At 39.7% G+C, this 14,296-nt stretch overlaps 1 protein-coding gene across 5 annotated transcripts in view; it reads left to right on the top strand.

The window, feature by feature from the left end:
* The first annotated feature begins 69 nt into the window (after positions 1–69).
* The window catches only part of LOC136438947 (rifampicin phosphotransferase-like), a 50,019-nt gene continuing 35,792 nt past the window's right edge, over positions 70–14,296 (top strand). For 2 of the 5 annotated variants that reach the window (XM_066433989.1, XM_066433988.1), the window contains exons 1-33: positions 70–223; positions 898–1,052; positions 1,515–1,695; positions 2,332–2,588; positions 3,151–3,336; positions 3,672–3,781; positions 4,115–4,170; positions 4,487–4,539; positions 5,225–5,352; positions 5,691–5,838; positions 6,253–6,442; positions 6,887–6,943; positions 7,239–7,288; positions 7,498–7,536; positions 7,667–7,782; positions 7,937–8,007; positions 8,292–8,356; positions 8,611–8,681; positions 8,907–8,983; positions 9,336–9,453; positions 9,700–9,800; positions 10,026–10,097; positions 10,388–10,494; positions 10,734–10,806; positions 11,145–11,234; positions 11,471–11,545; positions 11,670–11,762; positions 12,070–12,198; positions 12,631–12,715; positions 13,068–13,156; positions 13,375–13,437; positions 13,739–13,834; positions 14,051–14,110. In XM_066433989.1, coding sequence (XP_066290086.1) covers positions 919–1,052; positions 1,515–1,695; positions 2,332–2,588; positions 3,151–3,336; positions 3,672–3,781; positions 4,115–4,170; positions 4,487–4,539; positions 5,225–5,352; positions 5,691–5,838; positions 6,253–6,442; positions 6,887–6,943; positions 7,239–7,288; positions 7,498–7,536; positions 7,667–7,782; positions 7,937–8,007; positions 8,292–8,356; positions 8,611–8,681; positions 8,907–8,983; positions 9,336–9,453; positions 9,700–9,800; positions 10,026–10,097; positions 10,388–10,494; positions 10,734–10,806; positions 11,145–11,234; positions 11,471–11,545; positions 11,670–11,762; positions 12,070–12,198; positions 12,631–12,715; positions 13,068–13,156; positions 13,375–13,437; positions 13,739–13,834; positions 14,051–14,110 — 3,240 coding nt within the window. In that variant the 5' untranslated portion in view covers positions 70–223; positions 898–918. The remainder of the gene's footprint in view (positions 224–897; positions 1,053–1,514; positions 1,696–2,331; positions 2,589–3,150; positions 3,337–3,671; positions 3,782–4,114; positions 4,171–4,486; positions 4,540–5,224; positions 5,353–5,690; positions 5,839–6,252; positions 6,443–6,886; positions 6,944–7,238; positions 7,289–7,497; positions 7,537–7,666; positions 7,783–7,936; positions 8,008–8,291; positions 8,357–8,610; positions 8,682–8,906; positions 8,984–9,335; positions 9,454–9,699; positions 9,801–10,025; positions 10,098–10,387; positions 10,495–10,733; positions 10,807–11,144; positions 11,235–11,470; positions 11,546–11,669; positions 11,763–12,069; positions 12,199–12,630; positions 12,716–13,067; positions 13,157–13,374; positions 13,438–13,738; positions 13,835–14,050; positions 14,111–14,296) is intronic. The other 3 variants (XM_066433991.1, XM_066433992.1, XM_066433993.1) reach the window with 3 other exon arrangements.

Genomic DNA, 14,296 nt, shown 5'->3' with positions numbered 1-14,296 from the left:
GTCAATGTTACTCAAAGTTAACATCATTTTATGGTTTGATGCACTTATAGAACCTTTCACCCCTATGACCTCTGACCTGTATGTTGCCACAGAGAGACTCCGATGAGTTCATCAGCTGTCGAGCAGTCCAAAGTCTTAAGTTCACACATTTCTAATCGTCTGACACTGCCAGCACTGTGACAGCAAAGGGAGAAATAAACTGTGCTTTCATGTAATGTATACGGTATGTGACCTTTTGGTTTATTTGTCTGTGATTATTTGACTCCCTTGCCATAACTTTCAAAGCTAACGTTAACGTTAAGTTTAAGAAAAAATGAATATTGTACATGTAACATGATCAAGTTTCTTATTCTCGCTCGGGCATGGTGCCACATGCAGCCAGTATGCGCTGTGAACAGGAAGGAAACATCTTAACCACAATCATCTTAAGTTCTGTTTTGTTGTTATTTTTTGTTGTTGGAGAAAGGCCAGCTACATGTAGTGTAGACTGAGGCTTTTGGGTTTGAGCCAGTTGAAGCCATTTTTCGTCATATCTAATCTCCAAGCAGATGTCAGGATGGAAAACTGGCATGGTTTCTTAAAACCCCGTTTTTCTATGAACAGGCAACCAAATAACTTCATCCTTCATCCCCACATCTGCTTGAAGGTTTACTGTAGATCTTGAAACTTTTGCAGTGGCTTTATTTTTCAAAGTGTCCTTTCCAGGGTGAATTTATGATACCAGGAATATGTCTCCCTTGTGTGCCTATTGAGCACTATTGTGCTACAGAATTGTTTTAACTGCAAATCTAAAACACTGAAAATCTCCATTTCCCTTACATAGGGAAATAAGTCCACTGCAAATGTAAATGAAGTTACAGTATCTCACTTTTCTGTCATATTTCTTACTGACATTAGCTGCAGACCTGCTCGTAGAAAATGGAAGAGGCAGCCGCCACGTGTGTCCTTGTGTTGGAAGGCATTGCCACAGCAGCTGTGCTGTACGTCATCAAGTCTATCCTCACACCTGATCCACCTGTTCACCTGGGAGTGTACCACCAACCTGGACGATGGTTTGTGTGTTTGTTTTATATAACCCAGCCTTTAGGCACAGCATGCCAGTTTCGTACAGTTAGTACTAGGCTGTAAGGTTTTATCCTACTATTTTTGATAAGTATGGTGCTTGAGATGTGGCTCTTTAATTAAAGTTTAAATGCTCAAGATGTGGCTCTTCTCAAAAACCCGGCCTAGTAGGGATTTGAACACAGAACCTTTATACCTGTCAACAGCCCTAACCACAAGACCACCTTTGATTAGTCTCTACCAGACTAACCGCGCCGGCTAAAGGGACTTTGGCCATAGAGGGTAACAATATTGGACACTATCTCCATAGCCGACTCCCTTCATACAATTGACTCTATTTTGGCCAATTCTACTATTTTCCCAGCAACCCGTGGAGGCTGGTAGAGCCTACCTTTGATGGTGAGGGAGCAATATCATGGATGTAAGGTCGATGCACTATTTTTAACCAACAGGTATGGGTTGAAGTTTGCACTGATGTACCTGCTTGTGAAGCTACAACAGGGAAGAAAAAAACAGAAACGGGAGAAAGATGCTCCACTGGTAACAGGACTACCTCAATCCGGATATGGTGTCTTGTCTCATGATTCTCCAGAAGAGATGGACCTGCCTCAGGAGTTACAGGATCATGAACATGTAGGTCTTTACTCTATAGCCTAGTACAGGTTCCCATAGCTTAGTCAGCCTTAGGGGCAGCATAGCGTTCAGCAAAGATTCTCTACCGCTGGCGATCCTCTGCCATTCTGGCCATCTGGTTGGCTGTATGACCTGTCCACTCCTTCCTATACATAGATGATAATGGAGTATTGAGTAAAACTAAAAGTATGTTGATGCTAGGACAGATACAACAGATTAATACTATACTTCTATAGGGTGGAAAGAAGACATTTTTGTCATTAAAAGAGCATATAAACTTATGGTTTAGATTAAGATATCTATATGTGTCAGATAGATACAAGAGTTTTAAAAGGAAAGGTTTGGAAAATAGTATTTTTGTCTTCCTGCAATAGTGCCTGTACAGTCACACATTTTACTTACAGAAAGGGAAGTTAGTGTATTAGAAGAAACGATAAGTGTAGACAATTGGTGATATCTGCAGCCTTACATAATCATCTCTGTTAGCCTTACAGCGCCTACTTTGTCTTGATGATCTAAGATACCATTTTTAATGGAATCTACATCTTCAGGAGGTCAGGATCAGTGTGTAAGGGTCCCCTAGATAGTCCCAGAGTTTCCTATGAAAGTTTCATTTTACATACTTCATCCTTGTAGGCCTTGGACAGCGCCTACTTCAATGGCTTTGCTCCTGATGGAACTGCTGTAGTGATGCGGATCTGTCGGCGCCATGGCCGCCGTGTAGAGATCTGGTTCATCCTTCACGTGCCGGGAGTCGGCGTGCTGCAGGCCCCGCAGCATCCGGACACCGCCGTCTTCAACACGGACGGGAAAACCTTCTCCGCAGCAGGACTGAGCTTTGAACCAGTGGAAGCCATGAGAAAATGGAAAGTACAGTTCAACGGAATGATGAGGTAATCAACACATGCTTGTTCTTGGAGGCATACTGTTTTGACACAGTCATGTACAAGTGATGGTACTACGTGTATATGCCAGTGTACTATTTAAGTTGTAGCTTTAATGATTACTTGTTCATAGAAACTAAATGGTCTGGTTTGGTTGCAGACTTGTGGTGAATTATAAGTCACCACTACCAATGCATTGCACTACCTATGTAGAGCCCCTATACAATATACCTTAGGGGGGGGGGGGGGCTCTGTTAAACTGGGCTGAGGTTTCCACTTGTTTTCTTTACGTAAGGCCAATTCTCTGATTGGCTGACAGCTGGTTGAAGGCCATGCAAAAAGTGGAAATCTCAGCCCAGTTTAGCAGAGCCTTTCCAAAGTATGTTGTTTAGGCTGCAGGCAAGGCTTTGCAAAGGAGAATGGGCCAATGCCATTTTCTCCATTGTATAGATTTGCAATAGTCAGATGTCTACAGACTTTGCATTTTTTCAAGTCAATTGGTCTGAAAAGCTGTTGTAACGTTGTATTGATATCATACATTAGATCTGACGTTACCTTCCCATATCTGCAGACTGACGGAATCACCACGTACTGATGTAACAAAGGAGGAGGGTAGTCTGGTTCATGTCAAGTTCTCCTTCATGTGGTCTGCCTACACCTTACCCTTCAACTTTGACACTGACATTCATCCTCGTGCGATTGCCCGTGCCATGGCCATCGAGAAGTGGAACAAGCAGTTCTTCCAGGACTTAAGAAGGTACACATGATGATGCATGTTTACTTTTTCATGATAACTTACCAGAAATTTATTCAACAAACTCTAATTCTTTTTTCTTCCTGTCTCATATGGTATGAACAAGTAATCTGACAAGGATATATGTTTAGTAGTTCTGTTTACTTGTTGGGAACTTTCCAAGACTTGTCAATAATTTAGAAATAACCAAATATCCATTGCTTTAATTAAGAGAAATCGGAAATTATCCTATCGTCAGTTTACACAGTGTTTAAAATTCCAAGATATTGAAGTCTGATCAACTGTGTTTGAAATTACTTGTTTTATAATCTTTTTTTTTCTTCAAATTTTGACTCAAGTTCCCACCAGACTCATTACAACCAGTGGGGACAGCTGTGGGGCGGTCTGCACATCGAGGGGCATGAGGAGCAGCATGTCAGACTCAAGGGCTACAGGGACCATTCGTTTGGTACGACCCAAGTAATTCCAACTGAATATCATACCACAAGCTGCAAATTCCAATGATTCTTAAGAGAGTACATACAGAAAGGCAGAAACTTGCATGGTCAATTTCAATACTCAGAATTGTGCTGAACCTGTTCTCAAAGTACACATTAACTATATGTATGTAAACACAACGGGCCTGGCCTCACTACAGGAGAAGGTTGGTAGGCCATGGTTGGCTAAGTGTGAGATGGGATTTCTATTTGCCATGTTGGTGCAGAATTTAAGTTACTACTGTAACATAACATCACCTTTGTCAGGGTGGGAGGTACTCATGCAGTCTTGTCTATATCCATAGGTGTGAGAGACTGGGGCTTCATGTATCGCTACATAGTTCATTTTGCCTACTTGGAGGTAAAGTGGCAGTTTCTTTGTACATACCTCTGACTGAATGCATGCTTCACATAGTCAATCAAACAGCTTATTGCAGAATCAAGCAAGGGTTGACAAGTCATCTTGGGCAACCAGATTTTTTTTTTAGGCAAACACGTTTAGAGTGCAGGCAGACTGAAGAAATGATAGGAGCATACACAATTACATGTATCATAATGATTTACCAATGACTGATTATGGAGAAACATGATAAATCAATGCGTTAAACTGTTCTTGATAACTGAACTTGAAGTTTCTATTTGACAATATCACCTTGAATTGATGTTTTGTTCTGTAGGACGGCACCTGCCTTCAGGTTGCTACAGTCTGTTTTCCAACAACCATGTCAGAGTAAGTGTGCTTTGTTTTTTGCTGTTTTACGTTTGATGAACACACCAGGCAAGCCTATAGCAGGAAAAATTATGCTACTGAGTACTGAGACATTCAAATATCCCTCTGTACTTAAGTCAACACACATATATGGTGGATATGAATCGTAGATTTAAGAAGAGCCATTATTCCTTCCACAATAGAATAAACTGTACCGGTAGTGTATAAGACAAGCACTGTCACAGAACGTAATGTTCATGCACGGGCTGGGACTCTAGGTGATCAGGCTGGCTGGTGAATTGTTTGTATTTACCAATGATCAGTGGCACTTGTCAACAATAACTAGACACCTTCTAACCCTTGACCAGCACAGTACCACTGCCAGCTGCAATGTTTTATCAGGCATGTCCATTGATTTGTTGTCTTGTAGTTACAATAGAAATCATCACGGTTTCCTTTGGAGGATTTTGTCCGTTGCATATACGATATCTTTTCAGATGCAACATTTGGAAACTATGGGTGGAATATCATCTTTATATATGTGAACACGACCTCATACAATACTAGTTAGTCTGTGTAACTTTTATGATCTGTAAACGTGTTTAGAGGCAAAACAGAAGAAAAAAAATGTTGGTACTATCAAAGAACAGCTCATGCTGGTTACACTCGTGACTTAACATTATTCTCTCAACCCTTTCTCCACTAGTCTGAGGACAGGCTATGTCTTCACCCCTAATGGGAAGATGGAGGCAGTGTCAGCGGTGGACTTGGTATTGTCGAGTATTGGAGAAGATGGAACCATGCCTCACAACTATTCCTTCAACTTTGTGGCAGGTGATTGGGAAAACACTAATGAAATAACCATAGAATATATTTGTATTGTTATTTTGTTATAATATTGTTATTTTGAAACTCAATATTTTTCAGTTTTGACGAAACTTTTCATACACTTTTCTGAGTCCCTTTTTACCAGTTAGGTACAAGTGTATGAAGCAAAACCAAAGGATGTACTCTGTTAGTCAAATCATAAGGACGCAGTTTAAAAAAATCCTTTTAAAAACCTGTGAAAAATAGTTTAAGAATAAAGTTGATGATTCCTTGTCTTATTGCTTATTGTAGACATCATACATTACACAACAGCAAGTAAAATATTTGTTTTGGTCTGATTTCAGGGGGCAAGAAGTACCATGTGCAGGTGGAGATATACTGTCAGTCTACCTGGTACAACGGGCTTCAGTGGGAATCTCGGGTACACGAACGACTTGCTAACTTCACTGTTAACGGCCTGAGTGGTTGGGGAGTATGTGAGTTCAATTACAAGTGAGTGTTAACATCTACTAACATAATTCCACCAGGGTACATAATTCCGCCACCCTAAAACAATACATCCAAACAGATCTCCAACCCAATGTCCCCCAGTATACATACTGTATGTAATGCACTCCTGTATATAAAAACTGGGTATACCTCGGGGATGCTGCACTAAAGATCTCTCAAACTTGCTGTTTTTCAAATGTATATAGCCCGTCGGATTACTGTTATAATGGAGGTCAAACATCCATCTTTGCTTCCTGTTCTAAAGTGATGACTGTAAATTTTCCTCTTGTGATAAACAGATCCACTGAACAAGTTGTCAGCTCTTAGAAAAAAGCAATCCACTGCACAAGGATTACTCAATGTTACAGTAGTTCTGATGCAAAATCTTATCTTTCCTTGTCCACCTTGTAAATGAAGGAACACTACTGGCTGTCCCCTGCCTCCACGTGAGTCCAGACCACAGCAGCCACTGCCAGACGTCACCAGTTCACACCGGAAACTGCTGACCCTGCCCCTGTCCAGCCCAGTCTGCCGCAGTACTGAACTGGTGGGAGGGAAGGGGAGCAGTCTTGCCACACTGACTGCTCTGCAGAGCAATGGTGCAATGGTAATATATCCCCACATTCCCCTCTCATTAACTGTTGTCTTTTGTGTCTATTTCATTCATGGCTGTAGTCAGTTTTGATTTTTTCCATCATCCTAAACTCCCATTGATGGAAAAAAGTACTAAGTGTTTTTAAGATAAATGATGGAATAATGCTAAAAATACTTTTTATCCCATCATCGTATACATATGTCCGTCATTTTTCAATTTCCAGGCTGGTGTTTTGACAGGGTTTATTCAAAATTCATCTTCATCCACCAAATTTTGTTTTGTCTGTCAAGGTAGACATAATTTTTCTGTCATATGCAGCAGAATTCTGTCAAATAACAGAATGACGGGCACTGGCGAGAGCCGTGATTTCATCTTATGTTTATTTCAAAATTTCAATTGACTTGTACATGTACATGCATGTTGATTAGACAATGCATTATCTGTCTCCTATTTCAGTTTAAGGTTCCATCTGGGTTCTGTGTTACCATGGCAGCCATGAAATTACAGCTGAAGGTCAGTGACATATGATATTCACTCAGTCCCATAGCTGAGTAGCCATAGGTGTATTATCAAGACAAGACATTCAGATTGAAATTAAGCAGATTGAAACATATCAGAAATATGTCAAATAACAGTTAGTCAAACAACTGGATATGATTTTGGAAACAATCTGAATAAGATTTGAGGTCAGCAGGTTTTTATACCAGGATCATTGGTTTAGCCAGTTATATACCTGTCAGATTTTATCAGATATTATATTATGGAGAGCCTAATGAAAATGTGTTATCTCATATGGTTGCCATTATAGCTTCATCCAACATTGAAGTCAAAGCTGGAAGAGCTTGCGCAAGTCTCGTGGTACGTATGTCACCATTGCTTACATGTTTTGTTCCAGTAGTAATCCTGAAACCATGTTCCATATCATCAGTATTGAAAGATCCTGTGCCATTTCTTTGGATGGTCCTAACCATTATGAAGTACTTCATTGTATCCATTGCTACAATGTATATGATGATACGGTCAACTCTCATAAAACAACTTTTTGTTGACTCCTTTTTTTTCTGAAGTAGCGGCCAGGTGGATGCATTGAAGGGAATGTGCCAGGGGTAAGTGCTGCATTTTGTTTACTTCACACAAAGAATATTTTGATTGATCACTTTTGTAAATTCTTGTCACAATCTCTCTCCTGTTACTTCAACTTGTAAAACTTGCCTGTGATTTTTCCACACCTGTCAGTGTTGGGGAAATGTTTATATCTGTTGCTTTGGTGCCGGAAGTGCGAGAAGCCATCAAAGCTGAACTGGACAACCTAAGTTCAACCAGCCAATTTGCTGTTCGCTCATCTGCTATTGGTATGTACTGTGCTTTGAATTCCTCATACTGCGACTAAAACAGACAAGTTGAACAATAAAAGACTTTGCATTTACTACCTCTTGAATATTGTTTCCTGATTATCCTTTTGCAACTTGTATAAAAAAAGGTTACAAAGAATTGTTCCTTGTTCAGGTGAAGACACTGAGGAGATGTCTGCAGCAGGACAGATGATAACAGACCTGGGTGTCCGAGGTCTGGACCAGGTAGAGTTTTCTCTGCATGTCAGCAGAACGTAATGTACTTATAAGACTTCAAGCAATCAGCCTGGCTATCTATCAATAACCAGTGGCAACCTCAGCTGTCAACGACAACTAGACACCTTTTAACCCTTAACAAGCCTGGTACCTCAGTTGCAATGTGTTATAGGAGGCGTAGCTGTGATATAATTCATCACAGTATCTGATAGATTCTTGGGTATCTTTGCATCATGCAGAATTTGGTCCGTTGCATGCAATTTATTTTTGCAACACCTGCTCTTCTGTTTCAGATCTGTGACTCGGTTCAGAAGTGTTGGACCTCACTCTATGGGTTTCCTGCAGTGCAGTACAGAAGGTTAGAAAGGCTGTAGATTAGATACTTCGTTTGTAAATGCTTATGCTGACCATAAGCCCGCCATTGCAAACCATCTCATTGTGTCTTTGATTGAAATTGATAACTGATTTATTAACTTGATTCAAACTTATAATTAATTCATTAACTTCAAAAAGTCATTTACTATGATAGTTTTCCCTACTGTTATTGTTAACTATAGATACTAGTACATACCTACATACACACAATATATTTATATATACCTCTCTCCACAGACAACATGGCCAGCCTGTTGTGTCCTCCATGGCTGTGGTGGTACAGGAGATGGTGCCAGCAGAAGTAGCAGGTGAATGAAATGTAGAATGTTGTAATTCGTTGGGGCTACAGTTTCAAGTTTTTTCATTTTGGAGTGAAAGGCAAATTGTCAGAAACTCATTTTCATATTCTGTCAGCATTTCTATTGACCACAAATGAGTTTTTTTTCTTCTTATTTGGAACAGAAGTTCCAATAAAAGTATTAAAGATGAATAAGTTGTAAGTTGTGTTAACATTGTTTTTTTGTTTTTTGCAGGTGTTCTTTTTACTCAGCATCCTGTAACAGGACATCCAGGCAAGATGGTTATCAATGCCAACTATGGACTGGGGGAGGTGAGTTGTACATGACTATAGATCTATGATTGTGAAAATGTTTTAACATTAAAAATCTTATCAAAAGGTTTTCCCAACAAGCCCAGGGTACATTGTTTGTGTGTTACATTCTAATCTCATTCAATGTTGCAGCTGTGTTTTTAATTCTATATTCACTGTTCAATTATCATAAACCATGCAGTATGCTGTGAGCAGCTGTATTTTAGTCAGAGGGTGGCCCTTAAATATTTAAGATCATTTAAGTCTGGTCTACATAACAACTAAGTGACTAAGTAATAACCACTCTGTTTATTTCACTAAGATCTATCCAATGAAACTATTTCTGCTCCTTGTCTGCTCCCCCCCCCCCCAGTCTGTAGTGAGTGGTGAGTCCCATCCTGACACCATCACCCTGTCCCGTGGTGTGGACGGTTCATGTCAGGTGGAAGGTGTGGATCTGGGCAGCAAGACTCAACAGGTGGTTCCTCTAGGTAAGGCCTTAGTGACCCACTGTTGTTCACCTTGTAGTGCCTAGTGGCACACAGGTCAGCAATTTCCTTGTTGTTTCTGTAGCAGGGTTTATTTTTACAGGGAGAGGTTTGCCCTTTAATGTGCTTGAGGAACCTCCTCAAACACGGGACCCTCATTTATGGATTTTCATGATATTTTTTTTTGACGTTTCATAGGGCTTGTACTAGGGGATTGATTGATTGAATTTTAGGAAATCTTTGTTACAGATAATGGAGGCACAGCACTGCAGGAGGTGAATTCAGCTCAGTCTGAGAAGTGCTGTCTAAGTAATGACACAGCTGTCTGTCTGGGGCACATTGCTGTACAGGTACAGAAGATATTTGCTGTCATAGTTTAAAATACTAAGAATTACAGTTTAACTATACATTTAAAAAAGCCAATTTCGGATGGGATGTTAATAGATAGCAATGAAAGATATAGCTACATGTGATATTGTGTAGATGACTTTGTAGATGACATGTAATCTGGGCAATATATAACATTATGTGTTGTATTCCAAGTAGCACACAAAGGTTGTGATTGTGTTTTTCAGGTGGAAGAAGCCTATGGTGGACCACAAGATATAGAATGGGCAGTGAGCCAAGACACAGTCTATCTACTACAGGTGCTGTATAAACAGTGTATCTGCCAGTGTACATGTATATAGCAAAGTTTGCAACACAGATTTTGTATCAGTAGTCAAGCATTTCAAACAACATGCATATGGCATTGCTTAGGACTTTGTATTGCTTTTACACAGTAAGCATGGAGATGAAAAGAGTGAATTGAACAACATGATGCCAGATGTTCAGACATAGGTAATAGCAAACTTGTGTCCAGAGTAATGCTAACACAATACTATTAGGTTTCATTTTATACACTGCCATCTTACAAAGTTGATTTTGTAATCTTCAGGCTCGACCAATCACCACCTTTGGCATTGAGACTGAGTGGGAACTGATGCATGAGTTTGATGCACCGCTGTCGTCGGAGAAAGAAATCAGCACCACTAGTAACATTGCGTTAGTATTTGCAATGGTACACAAATGTACTTCTCAAAAGTTGAACGAATTGTTGACTTGAACACAATTCTTTCTGGCATTCAAAGTCCAAGTATATATTGTCTAGAATTTCCCTTCTACATGTATGCAGCATAAAGAGGATAAACAACAGTGTGTGAAGAAAGTACTACTGTAGTATAGAATGTATATTATTCATCATAAAATAAATAAAATAAGATCGCCTTTTGCTGTCCCTGCAGAGAGATGATGCCGGGAGCTGTGACCCCCTTGACAGCTTCAACATTTTCCCGTGCAATAGAATATGGACTTCAGGCAAGTGGAGAACATAGAGTATCTTTTATAGCTTACCATAGAATAATTGATGAAGCCAGCTAGCCAGACCTTTTGACAGATCAAGTTAGATTACCACTGTCATTGTTTTTGTACGCTATGTTAGGTGGTGCAAATTTAGTAGCATCTGTTACCAATAAAGTAAGACAGTTGTGACATTCAGATTAGCCACTATAAGACGGGAAATTGCAGTTTTATGACATTTTACTATTCATTGAGAATGTGCCTGAAAAACATCGATGTTACTACATGTCACTGTGATGTTGGAAGTAAATATGTTGGATTCTGATGAATATACTTTTTTTTACTTTTTCAATTAGAACATAGCAGCCTCAGTAGGTCTGAAAAACTGCCAACCGTACTTCAAGAAGATGGGACTGTGTTTGGGCCACATGTTCATCAACATGCATGTAAGATCATAACTGCCATCCCCTGACCTTTGCACTGTTTATCCATCTAAACTACATGAAAGTTAGAATTGTTTTTTTATGTCGATGATTTTGCTAGCTTCAATATACTACAATGTACATGGCATATTCCTTATCACCAGCCCAACCATGGATTGTGGAATACACCGTGTTGTATTCTTTTCATTTCATACCTACCCGGGAAAACGCACATCTCAGTGTTTTTGTGTTGCTCTCAGAATGTTGCTGAGATCTATGAACAACATGTGACAATAGCAGACAAAAGAGTTGCTGAGATGTCATTAGTAGGAAGGGTGAGTTTTGTGCACTTGATTATAAACTTGCTCTATCACATATGATTTTGATACCATTGTTGGTGGAAATTTTGTACATTTCTTATGAATATAAAACATTTAAAATAGATTATTTTGCATACAGTGCCTAGAAGAGATCACAATGGATGACATCATTGAATACCACGGAAAATCTTCTCTTTGGAAAGGTGTTGTTCATTCCTTCAATTTTGTCAAGGTGAGGGCATTCAGGGAGAATAACCTATATATAGTAGGAAGATGAAAAATCATGTTGGTGATATGAAGGCAATAATATTTTTATGATCCCCGTGGAAGAAGAATTGTTGGTCAGTCTAAAGGATATCGGTATCAAAGTATCAAGTCTTTATTGTGATAAACTTTGAACCACACATACTGACATTCTATAATGACAGACTTTCATTGATGTCAGAGGCTTACATGTAAGTTACGTTAACAGGTAGTTGGCTGATAAATTGTGGTCCCCACTGTATAACTGTAACTGTAACAGCTTTCATGTCTCACAGCATCTGTACACATCGAAACACAAGATCCACCAGTTGGAGCAAACTCTGACTACTTACAGCATCTGTCGTCATGACAACGCCACGGCGATGTACCAAGAGATCAACGAGAGGTTACCTGAATACTACCAGGTGATAACAATGTGTTTTGCATCAAGATATTTTGATGTGCGCATGCCCAGTAATATGGGATGTCCCTATGGCTCAACTGGTTGCAGCCTCATTGTTGAGCTCCTGGTTCCAATTAGTTGGTAACCGGGAGACCCCAGTTCAATCCTGAGTCAGGAAAACTTTATTGGGGCTGCACCTGTCTTTAGAAAGGGATCCGATGTAAAATGTTGGAGGAGGTACCTCAAGCATGTTAAAGTATGAAAATATACCCTGCTTCTGAAACAGCAAGGAAACTTGATGAGCCACTCGGCACTACAAAGTGAACAACAAACAACATGCCCAGTAATGTACTACAAATGATGTACACAATGAACCAAGTAAATGTCGTATGAGACATGAATAGAACAGTTACCTGACTGTTTCAAGCATTCATTGTTTTCCATGTGTCCACAGGCCTGGGCAGACCACATGAGTTACGGTGCTCGGTCAGCGGCCTGGAGCACAGTCCTGATGATGGTTCTGTCACAAGGAGCCAGAGGTGCAAGCTTAAAATGTATTCATGCATGTAGAAGCTTAAAATTTATACATTGCCTCAAAGCAAATTGTTTATAACCCACAGCACATAGGAGCCTCATGTATGTTTTAGTTATTGGGAGATTTTATGATTCTCTCAGTAAAAATTGACTACTAAAGTAGCAAGGGTATTGCCAAGAAACATGTTATCAGAACTGCACAATGACATCAACTGTTAATCTCTTGGAAACAGACCTTAGGGGGTCCTTAACAATCAGGCTGAATCTGGTATCAAATCAAATTCATATATTTGATAAATTGATTGCATTTATGTCAACTGATTACTGACTGCTATTTGCTGTATGTTGTACCTTTAGAGTGGACAATGCAGCTTTTCTCTGACATGGCTCACCTGTACGTCAACTGTGAGCAGGTGACCAGTGCAGATGTGCCCGATGCATTGGAGGTATGTTGATTCATACACAGTACCTGCTTTTATTCTTACTGCAAATGAAAAACAAAACGATTTACACAGCATTTATCCTTTAGCTTAAGATACTGGTGTCTGTCAGCCTTGTTTAATTTCAATGCTTTTCAAGGCTGTGTCATTGTAGATCATTACCTTTCTGACAAAAGCGTTGACATATTGAATGTTTACACAAAGATTTCCATCTCTTCCCCCAGAAACTAGCAGTGAAGCTCATAGAGGAGGGGCACAGGGATAGACTGATCGCCATGTCTCCTCAGGTCAGTCAGTCAGACTATGGGGTGAGCTGCTTAAACATATATACAAGACAGGATTAGCATAATGTATAGTAATGCAATCTGTGTAATATACAAAACAAAAGGTGAGATGAAATTGTGCTGCCTGAATGGTCATTGCACGAATGACATGTTCATGTCATGTAGAAATAACTACAAACCATTAGCATATCTGTAATTGATATCAGAAAGAAGTCACACAGTTTCACAGGAACAAGATTAGTTTTTAAATTTGGAATGAATAACGACATTGTCAAGATCATCTCCCACCTACCCTATTCCCCAGGAAGCTACAGCCTGGCTGCTGGGTGCTGATAGCGGCCCCTCTGGACAGCTCTTCCAAACATTCCTGGACCTGCATGGACACAGGTGTCTCAGGGAGGTCAGGTGGACCCTTACATCTACATGATGAGACACAAACTTCACTTTGATGATATACTTTTAATTCTGTTGCAATGTGTGAAAGTGTCAAAACTTTGGCTATGATGAATTAATAACACTGTTTTACAACTTCCTGGTGTCTTCTGGCAGGAACTTCCACGTGCATTTTTGTGAAAATTTTTAAAAGATTTTAACTGATTTCTATTCTGTTTCATAGGCAGAACTGAGGGAAATGTCTTGGAGAGCAGCCCCAACCAAGGTTGTTTTAACCATTCAGGTATGTCTGCAATTGTTGTGGGTATAGGACAAGAAGAATTCTAAGCCTAAGAAGAATGTCATTTTGATTTCCTATGTGATATCATGTGATAGATATCAATTATCCTAGATTTCTATTCGTCATTAATAACAATGGGTGAATTTAGAATAGTTATGTCATGTTGGGCCCCAGGAACTTTTAATCACA

This window comes from Branchiostoma lanceolatum, chromosome 7 (genome assembly GCF_035083965.1).
Source record: "Branchiostoma lanceolatum isolate klBraLanc5 chromosome 7, klBraLanc5.hap2, whole genome shotgun sequence".
NCBI lineage: Eukaryota > Metazoa > Chordata > Leptocardii > Amphioxiformes > Branchiostomatidae > Branchiostoma > Branchiostoma lanceolatum.
The sequence above is the reverse complement of the archived record's forward strand: the minus strand, read 5'-3'. Positions and strand labels throughout refer to the sequence as shown.